Below are 19,924 nucleotides of genomic sequence, written 5' to 3' on the forward strand. Positions count from 1 at the left end.
CTGCGTAGGTCTTTGTCAGAAGCGACCCAGCCACAAATGATAGCCCAGCAAAGTGGCTTTGCACGTGGAAATTTATAGCAGACAAATACTCGAAATGCGTGTCGACTTGAAACGTGCAGGGATAAACCGGAGGACCCGGAGAAAAATCCACGTGACCACGGGGAGAGAGAGAGAGTGCAATCTCCAAATATACAGCAAGCGTCAGGGTTGGGATGAAACCCACGACCTCCTGTATACCAGGCGAAGCAGTTAACATCTCGCCACCACGGCGCAACATTAATTCGTTTAACCCCTTGATCATCCATTTATTCAATCGCTCAATTTTAATAATAAACAGAGCAGCTGTCGCCCCCTCCTGCAACAACTTGGAAGATTCATAATAGAGGTTTTTTTGGGTTAGATCGCTTAAATATATAAATGTGTCGTTAAACCCGCCACCGCCCAACAACTAGCTTCATCAGGCGACAGACAGATTTGTGGAGAAGTCTAACTGTTTCGTTCCTTATATAGAGGCGTAGATGTGTATAAGGCACAGTTGGACTTCGTCACAAATCTGGCTGTCGCCTGATGAAGCTAGTTGTAATTATTGGTGAAACGTCGTATTCAGTTCGTAAATGTCGTGGCTTGGTTCTCCAACACACCGGTTGGCATGTTATGTTTACGTGACAACCCTTACTAGTTGGCTGTGTCGGGTGGTGGAGGGTTTTAACGACACATTTATATATTTATGCGATCTATCCCAAAAAACCTCTATTATGGATGATATTGGTCGTGAAAGCCTACGTGTTAAACTAACTTGGAAGGTTAAATCTTGACTTAAAGCTTTCGTGACTGCAGGAATTCATATTATTGGGTTTTTCGGTAAAGTCACGTAGATTGGTTCAAAGAAAATAAAAAAAAATAACTTATTTGGTTTTGTTATTTTTTGTTATATATTTTTTTACCCATCGACGTGACTTTACCGAAAAACCCAGGAATATAATTTGCAAGGTGCCCACGTGACCAATGAGATTCGGTGAGGCTTTCCTGACTAAACACGATTAATAGTCATCAATGTCATCGACTAAAGTCTTCAAGTCAAGTCACAAAATAGTATTAGTGATGACGATCGTGGTGGGAATAATGATAGTGATAATGGTGATGATGATGATGGCGGTAATGATGGTAATCATGATAGTAGTGATGATGATGAGGACGGTAATAACGGCGGTAATAATGATAGTGATAATGGTGATGATGATGACAGTGGTAATGATGGTAATCATGATGGTAGTGATGATGATGAGGACGGTAATAACGGCGTTAATAATGATAGTGATGATCGTGATGATAACGAAGGCGGTAATGAAATAAGGGGGTTTGACTCAAAGCCTTTCTTCAAACGCACAAAGGGGTCACGTGACAGCCCCTTGTGACGGCCTTCTGGAGCGTTCCTCCTTCCGATATTAGGAAGCCACTGGAGCTAAAACTCGTTCCTTTAGAACTGCTTTTTGTGTTTAGTGTATTGTCCTTCCCCCGGCACCTCCGATTAGCGCGGTTGCCTCCGCACGGTGTGAAAAAAAAGTTCAATGTACGTACACGCAGAGCCAGAGCAGAGCGCACGACAGGCAAACGTGCATCTCACCGTCACTCGTCCCGTTCAGCGTTCACCATCTCTCGTCGTCAACCGTGACACGTGCGTCGCCGTGAGTCACCACCCGGCCCGCACACCCGCGTTAAACGAGGTGGCGTTCGCTACAGGGCCGGCCGCGCTCCTGTGTGCCCCCCACCTGGCACACCCGCCCCCCATCCCCCCTCCAGGTGCGACGAGTACGCGTCGCAGCTGGACGACATGCAGCGCCAGCTGCTGGCGGCGGAGGACGAGAAGAAGACGCTCAACTCGCTGCTGCGCATGGCGATCCAGCAGAAGCTGGCGCTGACGCAGCGTCTCGAGGACCTGGAGATGGGACGGCCGGAGCACGTCCGGCACGCTCACCACCCCGGCCACACCAAGGTGCGCCCCGGGCCGCCTTCCTCCCCTCTCCCACCCGAGCATTGGTGATCATCCTCATCCTCCTCCTCGGTGATTGATTTCATCCCAACCCTGACGCTTTGCTGTATATTTGGAGATTGCACTCTCTCTCTCTCTCCCCGTGGTCACGTGGATTTTTTCTCCGGGTCCTCCGGTTTATCCCTGCACGTTTCAAGTCGACATGCGTTTCGAGTATTTGTCTGCTATAAATTTCTTGTGCCTCGCGCCTACGAAAACTCAAGGGCCTACGAAAAAAAAGTGACCACGTTTTTAGTTGTTGTTTGCACGATAAAATGTTTTAACCAACATTTGTTCTAGAATACATATAGTTATATAGCAAGAATATGCACAGTGTATATACAGCAGAGTCATGTCAATCGTTTTTTTTTCACGAGGTGAGAGAAATGAACGCAGACAACTAACTGTTGCTTGTGTCTTCGACAGTGCTGAGTGGCCTCCTACTGACGGCCAGCTTGCCATCGATCGCGTTTGACCTCCGCGCTTTGGACGAGGTGCGAGGGCTCTCAGACTTAACAACACAAAGGTCACGACCTTTGTGCTCAGGTCACGACCTTCTTGCTCCGCCGGTTCGTTGCCTCGGTTGCAGAGGACGTTGAAAGACCGCCGCCCCCCCCCCCCCGTGAGATTATTTTACAAAGGGCGGGCCTCTAGTGCCGGCGTCACGGCCCAAATTAGCCAAATGAGAAGAATTACCCGCAAATGACTCCGTCGGGAGACACGGCAGCAGTGACGCTGCCCCCCCACCCACCGGGGACGCTGAAGAGTGTTGAGACTCGATGAAGCATCCCAGAGTTGACTAAGTGTGTCATTATTCGTGCAAAATTAATCACGAACAATTATCAGAATATACCAAAGACGAAGGGCTACTGCTTTTCCTGCATAGATCTCGATATTGTTTTGAATACGTTTAAGATATATATAAAACAATTGTTGACACCCGCTAATCAAACCCCACATTTTTATAAAGCCATTGAAGGTACTCCTAGAGTATATGTGTATGTTAAAATTAAAAGGCATTAATGTATACATCCACAAGTTAGCATTAACGATTGTGTGGTATTTATTGAAATTAATTTCGTGACTTCAAAGCACATTTGAAAGTAAATTTTGCACACTTGTTCCAATATTGTACGGCAATTATGATTTTAACTATTTAACGACCCGAAATGTAATCCAAAGTGCTGAGTCTTTCCCAGGGCTAAATTTCGACCTGAGCTGACTGTCACGTGGTGAGATACACAAAATATTCAACGCCCCGCCCCCCTCCCCACCCGCCCCCTCCGCCGCCCTCCCCCCCACCCCCGCCCCCCCCCCTCCACCCCGCTCCCCCTCCTCACCCCCCGCCCCCCCCCACATAAGGAGTCTACATTATAGTCTACATTATAGACTGCCAGTACGCTCACTCAGGTTCAGTTTAATAACCATTGTTACAGTCTACATTATAGACTGCAAGTACGCTCACTCGGGTTCAGTTTAATAACCATTGCTACAGTCTACATTATAGACTGCCAGTACGCTCACCAGCTTAAAAACCAAGCTACAGCCTACCAGGCTACAGTCCATATTATAGACTGCCAATACGCTCACTGTTTTATTACTTTTATCATTTTTTCTAAGTGACTTTACCGAAAGAACCAAAGAATACGGGGCAACAGGTGTTTGAGCTCAGCATTGATACGCGGTGCTTTTTCTGGAAGACTTTGCTGTTTTTCCCTGGATTTTTCTGTTGCGCGTAGTCACTTTAAGATGTGTCTTGCTCGTGTTTTTTTTGTTGCGGTTGCACCCTGATTCAAGAGCCGAATGGCTCACAGGGCTACACCTAATAAATGGACTGAACTGATGGTTTGGGGGGTCTTAGCTGCCTTGGCCCTACATTTTTGCACACAAAGTGCTCGCTACAGATGGAGCGCAACGCCTCCCCGACCTCACCGAGGAGCGTAAACCACCATGCCAACTCGGGGCCTCCTCGCAACAGCAGCAGCGGCGGCGGTAGCGGCTCTTGGTTGGCCATCGATCAAAGACGGTGGCCGCAGGAACGCTCTTCCTTCCGATATAAGGAAGCCACTGGAGCCATACGATTTTAAATCTGGACTGAAAACTCATTTATTTAGAACTGATTTTTATGCGTTTAGCATGTCGTCGTTCAACCGCACCTCTGATGGCTACGTACGGCGTGAAAGAAGTTCAACATACGTGGGGGGGGGGGGGGGGGTGCCCTCATTGGAATCTAAACGTGCGAACCAACTCCGGTGTTAACCACGAGGCGGCGATCAGGGACCTCGCAACGCAACCCAGCGAATTTGCAGGGGTTGTGATTTTTCGATTTAAAGCTTCCGTGACTGCAGGGATTCATCTTCTTGGTTATTTCGGTAAAGTCACGTAGAAGGGAAATAATAAAATAATAAAAATAAAACATAGTAAAATAATTCTCACGACGTTTCGGCCACAACGCAAGCAGCCGTCCTCAGGTGAAGAACAGGTCTGTCGGATTCAGACGCTGTCTTTCCGACAGACCTGTTCTTCACCTGAGGACGGCTGCTTGCGTTGTGGCCGAAACGTCGTGAGAATTGTATTTTATTATGTTTTATTTTTATAATTTTATTATTATTTCCCTTCTACGTGACTTTACCGAAAGAACCAAGAAGAAGGGTTGTGATTGTTTTAAATCGACAACACTGAAAAGCCCAAACTCACCGCTCAAGAGGCGATGGATTTGCACAAAACAGGGATCGACCGCGTGACTTCGGGACCGCGAAAAGCCGTGACACTTCCAGGGCCAAAGAAATCTGAGAAACCTCAAGTGGCTCAACAACAACTACTGTTGTTGTTTTTCGCGTGGAATTCCGTGCGATGGATTTACCTGCTGCTCTCTCGGCTTAAAGAAGGTTGCGTGTTGTTTTGTACTTTAGATGTGAGTGCATGCATGCCAGTTGGCAGGTGAGTTGGTGAAATTGCCCACGGCATGTACAACTATTCTACAGTAAAGTTACGTCAACAGGATGGTCCACATGTCTTGTGACCGCCCCCCCCCCCACCAATTAACTGACCCCTATCATTTCCCCCCCCCCTTTTGAATAGTCATGTCTGTTTTAAACAAACCTTACTTATTAAGAGAATTACATGGGGGGTCACCAGACATTTGAGCCGCCCTGTACAACGTGCCTCCCACAGAGTATGTTTGAATCAGGTGGCGCGGTTGCGCGTTCGTTATGCTTCGTTAAACCCAGCAATATGACTGAGTTTGATTCCCGACCACGGTTAACATCAGTGGCGAATTCTATATGAACCGGTCCCATCCCCTCCAAAGACCCACACCGACTAGCGTGGTGAAGTATGGCCAAATAAACCCCATGACTGACGCAGCAATGGGAGGCCGTCTTCCCGTCTAAAGATTGGCTAAAGCGCTGCTAATTGTTATTGATATGTTTTGGATTCATATCACCGCAATAAATAGAATACATTTACATGTCAATGGAGTGACCCCCAAATAGTGACGATCCATCTGACGGCGTAGGTATTTCATTATTGTGTCCCGACTTTCAAAAACGTGCAACAAAAATTCGTCGGTAGTACAGTAACTCCCCGGTTTACGTCGGGGATGCGTTCCTGAAAGGCGCAATGACGAATATCGACGCGACGTAAATCGAAGCAATTGACAGAGTAGGTGGTGGTGGTGGTGGAGGCAAAGGCTGAGAGGCGACGGGTAACGAGAAAGGAACGGACGGTGCCGCCAGCGACGTGAGTGCGACGCAAGTCGGGTAGTAGCCGTGTCGATGATAAAGTGACGACGTGTTTGCGAGACGACGCTAAAGGGGGCGACGTAAATCGGGGTATTGCCGTCCTGCCCTAAAGTTGGTCCTCGGTTCGTGCCATTGATAGGGCTTCAGTCTCGCCCCGTGAGTGCCTTCATCCAACAGGGGGCAGCCCATGGTTGCTGATGTTGCACTCGCCTAGTCAGTTTGCAAGTTCAGCTGTCGAGCTGAATATTCTTTGCTCATGCCACCTAGCGGTCGCCAGTTCGTCTATTGGCAACTTCTGTGTGGTGGGGGGTAGAGGTCGCAAACGGGTTTTAATTCCTTACCCGTACCCGGCCGCACCAGGGTCGCAAACGGGTACCCGTACCCGGCCGGGTACGGGTAGCCGGGTATCGGGTAGGGTACGATTATCGGGTACCCGGTTGCGACCTCTGGTGGGGGGTAAAGTGTTGGGTGATCCCACCTCCTCCGAGACATCTGAGCAGCATGGAGATCCTCTCCAGGGGACTATCGAGAGCTCCCTCTTGCTGAGGTTTGTTCACCAGTAGTGGGTCGAGCAAGCCGTTTCAGGGCTGTGACTTTACCATGTTTAAGATGTATTTTTTTTGTTACGTTATTATGATTTAGCCGAGTCAATCTGCATTGACTGCTTACCTGCTGTAGTTCTCATTAAAACTTTTTTCTTTGTTATTAAATGTGCAGTGTAACAATGTGACGAGTTTTCACAACAATATGTAAGGCTGCTTATAAAAAAAAAGTTGTACCGTATTGTCGGCCAACTTTCTGATGTCCCTTTCCGAAGTTTGTGAGGCTGGATTCCGTACCGACGCGTCGCAGAGGTGTGGAGCGATTCAGCCGCTCGGCGATTCGCCGAATTAGCCTCGCTTCGTCGTCAGCTGCCGTGATCTGTCCACTGCTGGACGAAGCTTTCCTCCCAAAGCGTCGCCGTCTCTCGCCGTGTAACGGATTCACCGTGCCACGTGCGAATGAGCTGAGTGAAGGAATGATGTACGCATGCTATGTTGAAATTCTTTCGCTCCGTTCGTAGCCCACCGTCCTAATCAGAAGTAGGCCTTCGCCCAGCAGTCTCTATTGACAATCAGCTGTAAACTATGCTCGACAAATTGACAGGCGTTAGTTATTACACATGCGATTTGTTGAATGCATCCTCAAGCTTAATAATCGATATCAATCGATGAATAATCACACCCCTAATGTGCTGGTTTATATAAAGCAAACGTACTCACGTGGATGCGATTTTCATTAAAAAATAAATAAACTTCTGCCTTGCGTGGTATTAAACCTCGGCTATTTCAGTAATCGGGATGCTTCCGTGGAGTAAACGTGACCTCGCTGCACTTGCAAATTCAGAGGTCACCAAGTTCGATCTCTTTGCGCGGCAGTTGAGACGACGGTACAATGCTTCTTAAATTCTTCCGACGCTGTCCCAACCAGCACGGTCGGCTACGAAACTGCACGCAAGAATTCTAGATTTGAAGCTTTCGTAACTGCAAGGATTCATACTCTTAGGTTTTTCGGTAAAGTCACGTAGGTAAAAAATAAAATAAAGAATAAATAATAGAAATAATAATAGGAATCAAATATTTAAATAATACATATTGATTTTTTTTTTTTACCTACGTGACTTTACTGAAAAAACGTAAGAGTATGCACGCAAGAAGTTCAACAAACACACACATACAGTCGGTGTGAATGGGACCAGCACAGCCAGTCAATCCGTAGAGGGTACAACGCGTGGCTACTCACACCTCTTGCAACATTTCAAGGCGCCGTGTTTAGCGTGGAAGATTGGACGAAAGAACGCCATTCTCTTTTCGGCACTCTCTAGAGCTCCCTATAGTGGAGGATAATCTGGCAGCAAGTGGCGTGAGCAAAGCAATTGCAGGGCTGCACCTTTGCCTTTTATAACTGTAATGTACATACATATATAATGTAACATAGCCTAAGCATTGTATAAAGGATAGTACGTTTACTGTGTGATTTGCAAAGCAGTTGCCTTAAAGAAACTACATTTGTATATTTTGTATTTGGGTGCATGCGATGGAAGTGCAGTATTTTGTAACTCTAACTTAAATTTTGCAATAAATGCTCTGTGCTTTGTCGATTCTCCGTGGGATGTTTTGTTTAATTTCAAAAGTGAATGATAGTAAGATCGTTCATTCGACACACACACATCTGTGGAGCTAAAACAATCGCGAAGGTTCTAACATTCTAATTGTATCTGCCGGTCATCTCAGTCTGTTGCCTCACAGCACCTGGGTTTGTATCGTGACCTCCTGCCAAAGAACCTTTGTCACTCTAGGTGGGACTCAAAGGGCATTTAGCATTGGACAAGCACCACAGCCTTATACAGTGGCATGGTGGCGAGATGTTAACTCCCTCGCCTGATATGCAGGAGGTTGTGGTTTCAATCCCGACCCTGACGCCTGCTGCTGTATATTTGGAGTTCGCGTGTCTCGCTCGTGGTCGCGTGGATTTTTCTCCGGGTCCTCCGGTTTTTGCCTCCACATTAAAAAACAAACATGCGTTTAGAATATTTGGCTGCTATAAATGAGCATGTGTTAAGCCACTTTGTTGAGCTGTCGTTTGTGTGGCCAGGTCACTTCTGAAAAAGAGCTCAGTAGGACTTACCTGGTGAGATAACACTTGTAGTTTAAAGCGTGTCTACAGGCATGGGTATGCTTCCGGCATATTGGCCAATCTGCGCAGTAATTAAAGACCCGGTAGAGACCATCATCCCGCGACACTTGAGAACATAGTTTGATGATGAATCACAGGTGCTTAGACTGGAACGCACCAACGTATACGAGTTAATACGATGGAAAATTGTAAGCAGGCCACAGTAGAGCAGTTGTAACCATGCAACCCAAGCTACGGACCACCACAGTAAACCCACTGTGGTCTGCGCTCCTGCAACAGAGGAGGAGGAACAGCAAGAGCACACGAACTCACTCTCTCTCTCCTGAAGCCCTCTCGTCGTGACCAGCAGACCTCGAAATTGGCATTTAGCTCCTGAACATATGTGTGCCGTCATATGCAAGAATAGTATGACAGCTCGTGACAACGAAGGGTGATGAATGATGACCGAGGCCGTGAATTTGGTGCGGTAATGTTTTCGTAAAAATTCATGGCCGTGATGTGGGTCAAAAGCAAAACTATTCACAGAAAGTTCATGAAAGGCCAGTGCATTTTCGTACTAAATAGCTGAAAATATTTACGCATTTATAATGAATACAAACTTCTCATAACTGTTTAGAAGTTTGATGTGAAAAAATAAGAAAACCAATTGGCTAGTTTAAAGCGGTGAACTGCGCTACCCTTAGGAGAGCTTCACGGTTTGGAATATCCAGCGGCCGCCCTGGTGAATACCGCGGTCTGTGTGTAGTAGCCGCCACTACGCCGTGCGGTGTGCCTCACGGTGGACGTCACAGATGCCACGACGCCGTTCGCAAGAGGAAGGCCGTCGCGTGCCGCCGTGAGTGGCTCAGATTTTCCGGATCTTAAAAAATGACATCGCAAATGTATCCCACCTCGTAAGCGCGAATTCGCATAAGTTGGGGTTCGCCTTTACGAGTCTAGTATATAAAATGGAAATAAACTGTTATATACTACGATATTACATTACACTACTATATTACTCTATTCTACTATATTACAAAAACTACTACATTACGAAACACTACTATACTAATCTTGATTTGAAGCTTTCGTGACTGCAGGAATCCATACTCTTTGGTTCTTTCGGTAAAGTCACGTAGGTAGAAAAATTAAAATAAATCACGATGTTTCGGGCGCAACACAAGCGTCCGTCATCAGGTGGGAAAGCAGTTGTCTGCTGCTGAGGGAGAATGTTTAAAAAGGTTTGAAATGGGTGTAGCCTTAGGGTCATAAAGAAGTGGCTGGGGCTAGTGATGTTAATGTGAGAGATTCGCATGTAAATACTATATTACTCTACACTACTATGTTACTATACAATACCATATTACTATACACTACTATATCACTATACACTACTATATTACTGTACGAGTGGAGTATAGAAAACGTAAGAGTGTATATAACATCTATATAAATGTACATGAATGTTTAATAAAGTACATTACTCTACAGTAAACGTTTCACGAATCATCAGTAGCTTTCAGGTCAGATAGAACACTTTATTCAAGTTCAAGTTCAAGTTCATTTATTAGGTATAGCCCTGTGAGCCATTCAGCTCTTGAATCGGGTGCAACCGCAACAAACAAAAAACAAAAACATGAACAAAAAACATCTTAAAGTGAATATGTGACTAAGTGCAAACAGAACATCCAAGAAAAGGCAGCAAAATATTGCAGAAAAAACACCGCACACCAACGCTGTGTGCAAAAATCCCAGTGGGATGCAAGTCAAACAACAACAACCACAAGACAGCTTAGATTAAGGCCATCAGTCTAACTCTGTACTACAACAAACAAACATGGCTAAACCAATACACTTTTCGAAATCACCAAAATAAAGCCATGAAAGCAATGAAAAAGCAATCATAGGAACTGTGACAGAATTTTCACAATAAATGGCATAAACAACATGTACTACCAAAACCCTGCAGCCATAGCTGGCTGCATGAGTCACTCCACCTTTAAGATCAGCACACTAAATCAAAACACAGGTCATACTTTGTAGCGATCATCCGGAGCGAAACATTTTATTTTAGGTCACTGAATAGCACTGGCAGCTAGGGGTGTACAACTCCTCTAGAGCAGTTTTGAGTGAAGATCTCATAGGTAGTGACTCAAGTTTCAATTTATTGGCAACAGCATTCCAGACCCTGGGGGCATCAATAGCAAAGGCCCTTCCTCCAGTATATGTACGGCAATAGGGAATATTAAGCTGGTAAATGAGTGTAGACCTTAGGCCAAATTTGTTCTTTGAAACAGAGATGAGATCCAGCAGGTAATCTGCAGATTCTTTTGCAAGTACATCATGAATAAATAAGATCTGGTGCACAAGCCGTCGAACATTCAGAGATGTTAAGTTTGACCCAATGTAGAGGTCACAGTGGTGAGTCCTATATGGGCAGTTCAATGCAAATCTTAAGGCCGAGTGATACATTGAGTCAAGCTTCTTCAGTACAGTACTTGGGGCTGATTTATAAACAATGTCACAGTAATCAAGTAGAGGCAGTATGGTAGCTTTAATCAATTCCAAACGGAACATAGAGGGGAAGCAGTGCTTGTGTCGATATAGAAAACCAATTTTAATTTTTGTCTTTTTCCCAATATAATCAATGTGATCTTCAAAATTCAGTTTTGAATCCAGGATGATCCCAAGATACTTATAGATCTTAACTTGCTCTATTTGATCATTATTTAAGGAATGTAATTTGGGGAAAATAACTTCCCGCTTTAGTCCTGGTGAGAAGCATAGCACCTTGGTTTTGGCAGGATTTAGGACTAGTTTAAGAGCAACTAGCTGATGTTGTAGTTTGTTGAAATCACTCTGGAGCTTAGCAATCACGTCATCCGGAGAGCGGCCAGCAGTAATTAGTATTATTATTATTCACACTTTATTAGATCACTAGAGATTTGTTTGGACTCGTTTCTTGCGCGGGCGATATCGCTGCAAGCCCTTAAATCCACGTCCGCGTGATTTGACTCCTCGCTTCCCGCTCCGTGCGCGGGCAGCGATATCACGAGTCACAAAGTGTCGGGATTGATGGGGGGGAGTCGGTCGCGTACTCTGAGACCTTACGGCACTCCACTGGAATATGCATTGCCACCCCCCTCCAACTGCAACAAATACTTGGCCAAGACCCTGCTAAAAATGAGTCGTGAGGCTCTCTCCTGGGTAAACAAATGCAATATTAACAAACACAAAAATCTGAGGTTTTCTTGGCATTTGGAATCGATTCGGGGAAAACTCATTGAGAAAGTAGGTTACGGTGGAATTGTTTTTCATATATTGGGCAGGATAGGTTAAATAGGTAATATAAAAAAAACTTTTTTTTTTAAACAAGCTTTAATTAAATGTACCGTACTAGTAATGGAAAAACTCCACGACTACAGGAAGTGGCCCCGAAGTTTGCCATAACGTAAGGGGCCGTGGTCAATTACAGCCAACGTCAGTTGAGCGTGGACAATTAGACCCAAGCTGAAACATAACATATAAAAAAGAATGTTTAATTTTTTTTTTATGATAGAATATAGTATTGTCATCAGTATGACATACGTATACCAAGTTTGCAGTCGATGCCACATTGGGAAGTGGGTAACAATTGAGTTACAAGATTTGAGGATACAACAACAGACTGAGTGAGTGAAAAAAAGCGTGTAATAAAAAGGTGCAATATGGGGCACCTGTTTTGCATAGAGACAGCGCGATCCATGCCTCCTCTACCCCCCTTGCTCTCCCCCGGCCTGAACTGATCTGTGTCCTTGCAGCCACACCGAGCAATGTCACAAACTTTATGCAAATTACCGGGGTCAGTGATGTGCCAATGTTGTGACGTACGGTGATGGATGTCGTGTCACGTGATGATGCTGACATCGGTAGTAAATGCGTCTTAAGTACCATTGGACCTGTGGTGCACAATGGTTGCAAGTCCACAGTCACTCGTAATAAAAAAAAACCCTGTGGGAACTGTTGCACAATGCAAATGTGTCATTACTCAGCGGTTGCTATTCAGCAGCAGCAGCAGCAATCTCATGTCACTTTATTACCCGTAAGACTCTTCACCGTTTGAAAGGAAACGTTAAACTTGTATTATCAAGTGGCCATGCACTATTCATTTGTAACATTTATTCATTGTGGCTGTGCGCGCGTCTGTGTCTGCGAGAGAGATGGAGAGCGGTTCGATTCCCGCTCACGGCCAACACCAGTGACGATTATCTGAGCCGGTACTGGGCCTCCCCTAGGTCGACTCAGCCTCAAATTAGTACCTGGTGCGGTGTGTAAGAATCCCCACTCGGGAGACAAAGGCGGTCGGGCGTGGTGTTGGCCACTCACCCCCTCGGTGTTCGCCAAGATCACTTACCCTAACAAATCTGTTATGGGCTCGTTGTTGTGGCCGATGATTATCCACCCTCCGTTATCATCTCTCTCAATTCAACAATTGGTATCTGTATCTGTCCCGTCACCTCCAGCCAGCGAGTCTTCGATATTTCAATTAGCCTCAAAGTGCACCTAGCCTGCCACAAGTTTTGCGGTTACGTTGCCGTCACTTCGTGGCAAATGGTGGTTGCTGTTGTTGTTGTGCTTTGCGAATCTGGAAAGTATGAATCCTGGCTTAGGCTCATGTCAATGAAAAGTGGTAATGAAACATAACCTAGGCTTCTCTCTGGTTATCTGGGCCTTAAATGAGTACTCAATGCAGTGGACAATCATCAGCAATGGGCAGATAAAAGTGGTCGGGAATGGTGCTAAGCCACACCAGTGCTTTGTAGGCCGTGCTTTCCTTAATAGCTGCTCACGAACAGCACTTACACAAGAGTCAATGAAGGCTACACGGATCATCGTTGTCTTTGCACGTTAATCAAAGTGTGGGATGTTGTCATTCTAACTGAAGCAGTGTCAACTAAATACGAAAGGACACCAGCATACGGTCGTATGATTTTTCTGAAGATAAATGTTTGGATTTTAAACAGTGTAAAAGTCTGCTCACGAAGGCAATGTAACGTCTATTTGACAGAAATTGTTTTCGTTTAGTAGTTTTCTTTGTAACCGCGGCCAACACTGGAACATTCAAATGTGCTTTTACGATTATAAATTGCAACGGGTGCATTAACCGGCTGATATAATTAGTTATGGATTTCCTCTCTGCGTCGGGCGACGTGCGAATGGAGATGTCGTGGATATTGTTTAAACGTAGCTGAAGGCTAATTCCAGCCCGAATGGGCGATGTCGCGCCGAATGAGATCGCCGCACGGGAATTACAGAGCAAAGTGCTTTTTTTTTTAAACACCGCGTTGGGCTCCAGGCTTTGATCTTCTCCGCTTGTGCAGCAAGTGGCTACATCTTCCAGTACAGTATTTAGAGTATGCTTTTGTTATTTTGCCAGATAAGGCACCACTGAGCTGTATCGCTCTTTTCAGAAGCGAACTGGCTATCACAAACGATAGCTCAACGAAGTGGCTTATAATTTCTAGATTTGAAGCTTTTGCGACTGCAAGGATTCACACTCTTAGATCTTTTTCGGTAAAGTCACGTAGGTAAATTTAGCTGTGACGGTCCCACCTGATGACGGAGACTTGTGTTGCCTCCGAAACGTCGTGATTTATTATTTTATTTCTATTTTTATTTGTATTATTATTATAATTATTTCTTTTTATTTTTACCTACGTGACTTTACCGAAAACACCTAAGAGTATGGCTTATCATCATATGGAAATATATAGCAGCCAAATACTCTAAACGCACGTTGATTCTAAATTTGGAGGGTAAAAACCGGAGGACCCGGAGAAAAAAACCACGCGACCACGGGGAGAGAGACACGCAAACTCCAAATATACAGCAGCAGGCGCCAGGGTTGGAATCGAACCCACAACCTCCTGCACACCAGGCGAGGTAGTTAACATCTCGAGTGGCGCCCTAGATATCTTCTCAAGCAGTTCAGGGTTGCCCAAGTTTTTCCGTGGAAGGTTTGGAACTCTGCCAATTCACCGCTCGGGTTAACTGCCAAGCTCGTCTTCTCGCAACGCGTTTACCACGCACCGCTGCTGCGGGCGGGCATCTTCAGGTGCCGAAGAGAATTAAGAAGAGCGACTCAACACGATGCAGCCCATCCCGGGGAAATCTACACTCGGGTGACGAGCGGCTGCAGTGTCTTGCTCGCTCGAGTCTTACAAAAAGCTTCTCCTTTCGCATGTCCCGGGACGAGTTTATAAGGCGGGTGATGCGAAAAAGGGCCATTGCCAGAAACGTCGCATGTTATATTTGATTTCCGTCCATGGCGACAGTGTTCTTGGCGAACGTGTGGCGTGTTGCGTGATTTGTTCACCGCAGCCAAGTCAGCTTCATCTGCAAGCAATTGGTTTACAGGATAAGGTTTTTTTTATGGTGATAAAGGGACCGTAGAGTGTGTGTGTTAGCCGTTACTTCCTTGTCAGTGTGTAAAGTTAAGCATTGCGAAACTTGCAACCTTATCTCATCCCTATGGTTGCTCAACCAGTGAAGATATCTGTGATGGAAGGACACAACTGAGCGATGCACCAGAGTACGTACGTGTGTGTGTGTGTGTTGAACTTCTTTCGTACCGCATGTGCGGAGGAAGGAAAATCAGAGGTCCGGGGGAAGGAAAAGAGTCAGGGTACCCAGGGGCAGTTACTGAAAGTGGACTGGGATTGGAATGACGGGCGCAAGAGGAGTTTCATTTGAGAGTTCAACTTGATAAGGGGTCGTGCATAAATGACGTCACGCACCTAGGGGGGCGGGGGGGGGGTCAGACATTTGTGACGATGTGTGACGAGGTGGGGGGGGGGGTTTGAGAAATGTGACGTCACATCAAAATGCGCAACTTCAAATAAATATAGACAACACGTTCTACTTAATAAAATGGGCTTTAAAATAAAGGTTTTCTCTTACAACATCAGAGTGCAGCGGCACATTAAATACGCACTACAATGACAATAGTTTAAAGCGATTTGAAGCATGGTTTTTTTTTGGGGGGGGGGGGGGTTGGCAGAGCTTTGTAACGTCATATTTGAGGGGGGGGTCTGACTTTTTGTGACGTCGTGTGACGAAGGGGGGGGGGGGGGGTAAAAAATCGTCCAAAATCGCGTGACGTCATTTATGGACGGCCCCTAATGAAAAGCAACGATGAAATTAGAAGCGCCTATCGCCTGCTATGACATATGCATTAGGAAACGTGGACTCTTTGGACTTTGGCAAAGCAAATGTCGTACAAGATGAGAGTTTAACGAAAAGGAGCACGGAGAGGTGCATGCATGGGAATTATACTGAGAGGTTGAGAGAGGAACACGTGGATTAGACAACAAAAGCGAGTGAAACGGATTGTCTCGAGTGTCTTTAAGAGCAAGTTGCCTTTGCCAGGACACGTCGCCTAAAGTGATAACGGCCGGTGGTCGCTGATGTTTACACACCGCAGCAGATACTCATTTAAAAACTTAACCACCACTTTTTTTTAAACAGGTAAGGCCAACTAAGCTATATACTGTAGCTATTTTCCAGAAGCGACCTGGCCACAAATCATAGTTCAACGAATGGGCTCATCGCGTGGAAATGTATAGCAGCCAAATACTCTAAACGCATGTTTCTAAATGTGGAGGGAAAAACCGGAGGGCCCGAAGAAAAATCCACGAGACCACAGGGAGAAAGAGACATGTAAACTCCAAATATACAGCAGGCGTCAGGGTCGGTATCGAACCTATTGAACTGGTTCAGCCCCCCCCCCATCCCCTCCCCAACCCAGCCCACTTCACCAACCACGTGGAAAAGTATATCAGCCAAAATACTCAAAATGCACGTTTCTAAATGTGGAGGGAAAAACCCGGAGGACCCGGAGAAGAATCCACGCGACCACAGGGAGAGACACGCAAACTCCAAATATACAGCAGGCATCAGAGTCGGGATCAAACCCACGACCTCCTGTATACCAGGCGAGGTAGTTAACATATCAGGCTGTAGAGGCCCAGGACTGATTCAAATACACTGCTATTAGTCGTGAGCGGGAATTGTATTCGGGTCGCCAAGTTCACAGCGCAGTGCGCTAACCACGACACTACCGCTCTCCATAGAGACGCGCACACACATTCGCGCGCTCATTCGGAAACATGAACATTTTGTCGCACGAGTTTCATCCCTCTACAACCTCCACGTGTTCACCGTGGCACCGGTGACACACATCGAGGTGTCAGAGAGTCCCGCGTGATTTCCAGCAGCTTGGAGGGAGCTTTCGAACGATCTTCCGATGCAATGTTGAAAATCAACCTATCTCTTCGTTTGTTTTTTCACCATAACAATTCTAGATGCGCTATATTGTCAACATTTCTACCACACAGTTTACACTATTGTCGAAAAACGATTTTTTAAGGACGGATGATGACTTTTCTGAAATCTTGCATGTAATTTAACCATCGCTATGCTTGTATTTCTTTATTACTTTGCAAAGTGTATATAGGCTAAGATATAAGTCCATGAACCCCTTCACAACTGCTTTATATACACATATAAACCAGTTGTATTCTCATTGTTTGGACTTTGCACCATGACTAATGAATTGCACGCCAGGGCTAACTTGAGCTCGCGAGCGATATCGGAACCATTGACCAGAAGGGTGAAGTATGGTCAAAGAGCACTCATGACCCAAACAGAACGGGGATATCGTTTTACCAGCAGTAGGTTGACAAATGAATGCACGTTTATACATAAAACATGAAATGAACGTCACAGTAGACACTTTATAGAAGTTAGTTGGTGATTGAAATCTCACTACCACAAACATCTTTTAGAGTCCCATTTGTTCAAAAACTAAAACTGGCACTGCTGCAGAAAGTAAGTGATCTTTATCATGCCAGATAAAAAAATAAAAATCAAGTTTCAACAGCAAACTCCTCTGAATATAAATTCACGTACGGCACTTAAATTATACTCACACATCAGACTATTACTCTGCGGTAATAGTCTGATGTGTGCTAGAAAAAATATAAATTTACGTAGATAATTTTTGTTAAGTGTATTTATAATAGTGAAACGTGCACTGCACGCCTTGCTGATTACACTGCCGATGTGACGTGCTTTACTTGTGACTGCATTTTGCAAATCGTAACGCTAGCACTGAAGCCAACACCGATCTCCGGGCCTGCTGCCTGTCCTGGCGAATATTCTGGCTCCGAATGTCCGCAGGGACATCGCGCACAACTGCGAGGGAGTTGACACCTTTTTTTTCCTGACGACGACGACTACCACCTTCCTATCAACCAAGACCTCACCGACGTCTTCTCACCGCCGATTCAAGTCCAGAAGCCATCCTTTCTGGGATTACGCTGCTGATGCCACTGCTGCTGCTGTCACCATCCTAGATTCTCAACCAGATCCGGAAGAACCGCTTCTGTTGCTGCTGAGCGAACAGAGTGGAACAACGCAGACGTCCGGAACAAACTCCTCATTCGTGACCCCATTATCATTGCACCTCCTCCTGGCTTTGACATCCCTCGAAGGGACTGGTGGTGGGGCCATCAAACGCATAAGAACGTCAACATGGCCGATACACAATATTAAAAACACCAGCCACAGGCCAATCCAAACGTGGGACAGTATAGTGAAGCATTGTCGTCTGCACTCCTTCAACGGAGGAGGCACAGCAAAACAACACGGAATTATCTCTGCTGAAGCCCTCTCGTGGCAGACTTTGAAGGTGGCCGTTTATCTCCCGAATATATTGCCACATACAAGAATAGAAACCTGAGATTGTCGGGAAAGTCCACGAAGGTGACCGTATAGATATATATTTTCCCGTGGTGGGGACCCTGCCGCGGTGCAACGGTGAGCCACGTGGACTTGCAAATCCAGAGGTCACCGGTTCGATGTCCTCTTCCGGCACGCAAGTTGAAACTCTGCGGTGCAAAAATGATCAATTCCCCCTGCACCTCTGCGGTGGGCCCCAACGGTGCAACTGGGTTACACCGGTGGGGAGTCGGTGGGCAGGTTGCGTGTGGTGGGGCAAAGTGTGGGAACTCCCACCTCTTTCAAGACATGTGGCGAGGGTGGAAGAGTTCGGTGAAATATATTCCACAGGGACTCCCTCGAACGAGCTCCTTCTCGAGGGGAGGCCCTGCCACCAGCAGTGGCGTTGGCGAGACATTGCAGGGCTGCGCCTTAACCTTTCAATAAATTGATTGTGCGAAGGTCAAAAGCGTGACACGTCAAGGTTTGTGTTTTTAAGCGCTAACCACGCACTTTTTTGTTTACAGAATGAGATGGTACATTTTAAAGAAGTGTAAATGCCCATTTTCGATTTAAAGCTTTCGTGACTGCAGGGTTTCATCTTCTTGGTTCTTTCGGGAAAGTCACGTAGAAGGGAAATAATAACATGAAAATAAAACGTAATAAAATAAAATTCTCACGACGTTTCGGCCACAACACAAGCAGCCGAAACGTCGTGAGGATTTTATTTTATTATGTTTTATTTTTATTTTACTATTTCCCCTCTACGTGACTTTACCGAAAGAACCAAGAAGATGTAAATGTCCATCCAAGTGAAGTTCAGATGCATTACTCATCAGGACAGCAGTCACCTTCTACCCAAGCTGAGGCAAATTATAACTTTCCCCCAACCCCATGAAACAATACGTATTATTACCCCCACTTACATTCCAAACGTGATGTCAGTGTCGCGTTATGAGATGAAGAAATGTTGCATTTGGAAGTCTCACACAAAGCGTTGTCACGTAACTCTATGTTAGAGATCGGCCTCTGGAAGGAGACACTAGAGAACGACTTCTGAGACACTATGAGATCTCTTTTACCAGTGGCAAAATATGATAGTAGGTTTTTACCCTTTTAACTGGTACAAAACTGACACCTTCTGAGACCCCATAAATTGTTCGTTGTTATCTCTGCGAGCACCGCTGTACATTCTCACACGCTCTGCTACAGAATCGCGTATTGCATGGATATCACAATGACGTTTGAAAGTGGTTGGCACTTAAATAATACACATCGGATGTGAAGTGAGAAATATACAAGATGGTTTTATTTCGTGCAGTCATCGGTGACCAGATGCATACAACCATAAAACTTGCTAGACTTGAGAAACCCAATTTAATCAGAGGCAGTTGTATGAAGATCAATCTTAAGATTATCTCAGCTGTTCTATCTTTGTGCTCTGACACAAAATTAGACATCACAGCCACTCAGCTACTTCTAAATATCCCGTGTTAACAAAGCCTTAACATCTGATTAATTTGAGTTATCTATAACTGCAATAGACAGGCACATATACGTTGATTGATAAGATAATTTGTTTATGACTAAGCAATTGTATATGTTTTTCATAGGCTCATTTGAGAGAGTGCTTATTCATTCTTACCAACATTGCTTTCATGTAAGCTCTGCAAACACTGGATTTTCTATTTAAAGCTTTCGTGACTGCAGGGATTCATCTTCTTGGTTCTTTCGGTAA

General features: G+C 45.4%; 1 protein-coding gene across 1 annotated transcript in view; it reads left to right on the plus strand.

Moving 5' to 3' along the window:
- The window catches only part of LOC144946255 (protein bicaudal D homolog 2-like), a 44,727-nt gene extending 42,686 nt beyond the window's left edge, over positions 1-2,041 (plus strand). The window contains exon 7 of the mRNA XM_078875148.1: positions 1,801-2,041. Within this exon, the coding sequence (XP_078731274.1) occupies positions 1,801-2,041 (241 nt within the window). The remainder of the gene's footprint in view (positions 1-1,800) is intronic.
- The last annotated feature ends 17,883 nt before the right edge of the window (positions 2,042-19,924 follow it).

This window comes from Lampetra fluviatilis, chromosome 40, assembly GCF_964198595.1.
Source record: "Lampetra fluviatilis chromosome 40, kcLamFluv1.1, whole genome shotgun sequence".
Classification (NCBI taxonomy): Eukaryota; Metazoa; Chordata; class Hyperoartia; order Petromyzontiformes; family Petromyzontidae; genus Lampetra; species Lampetra fluviatilis.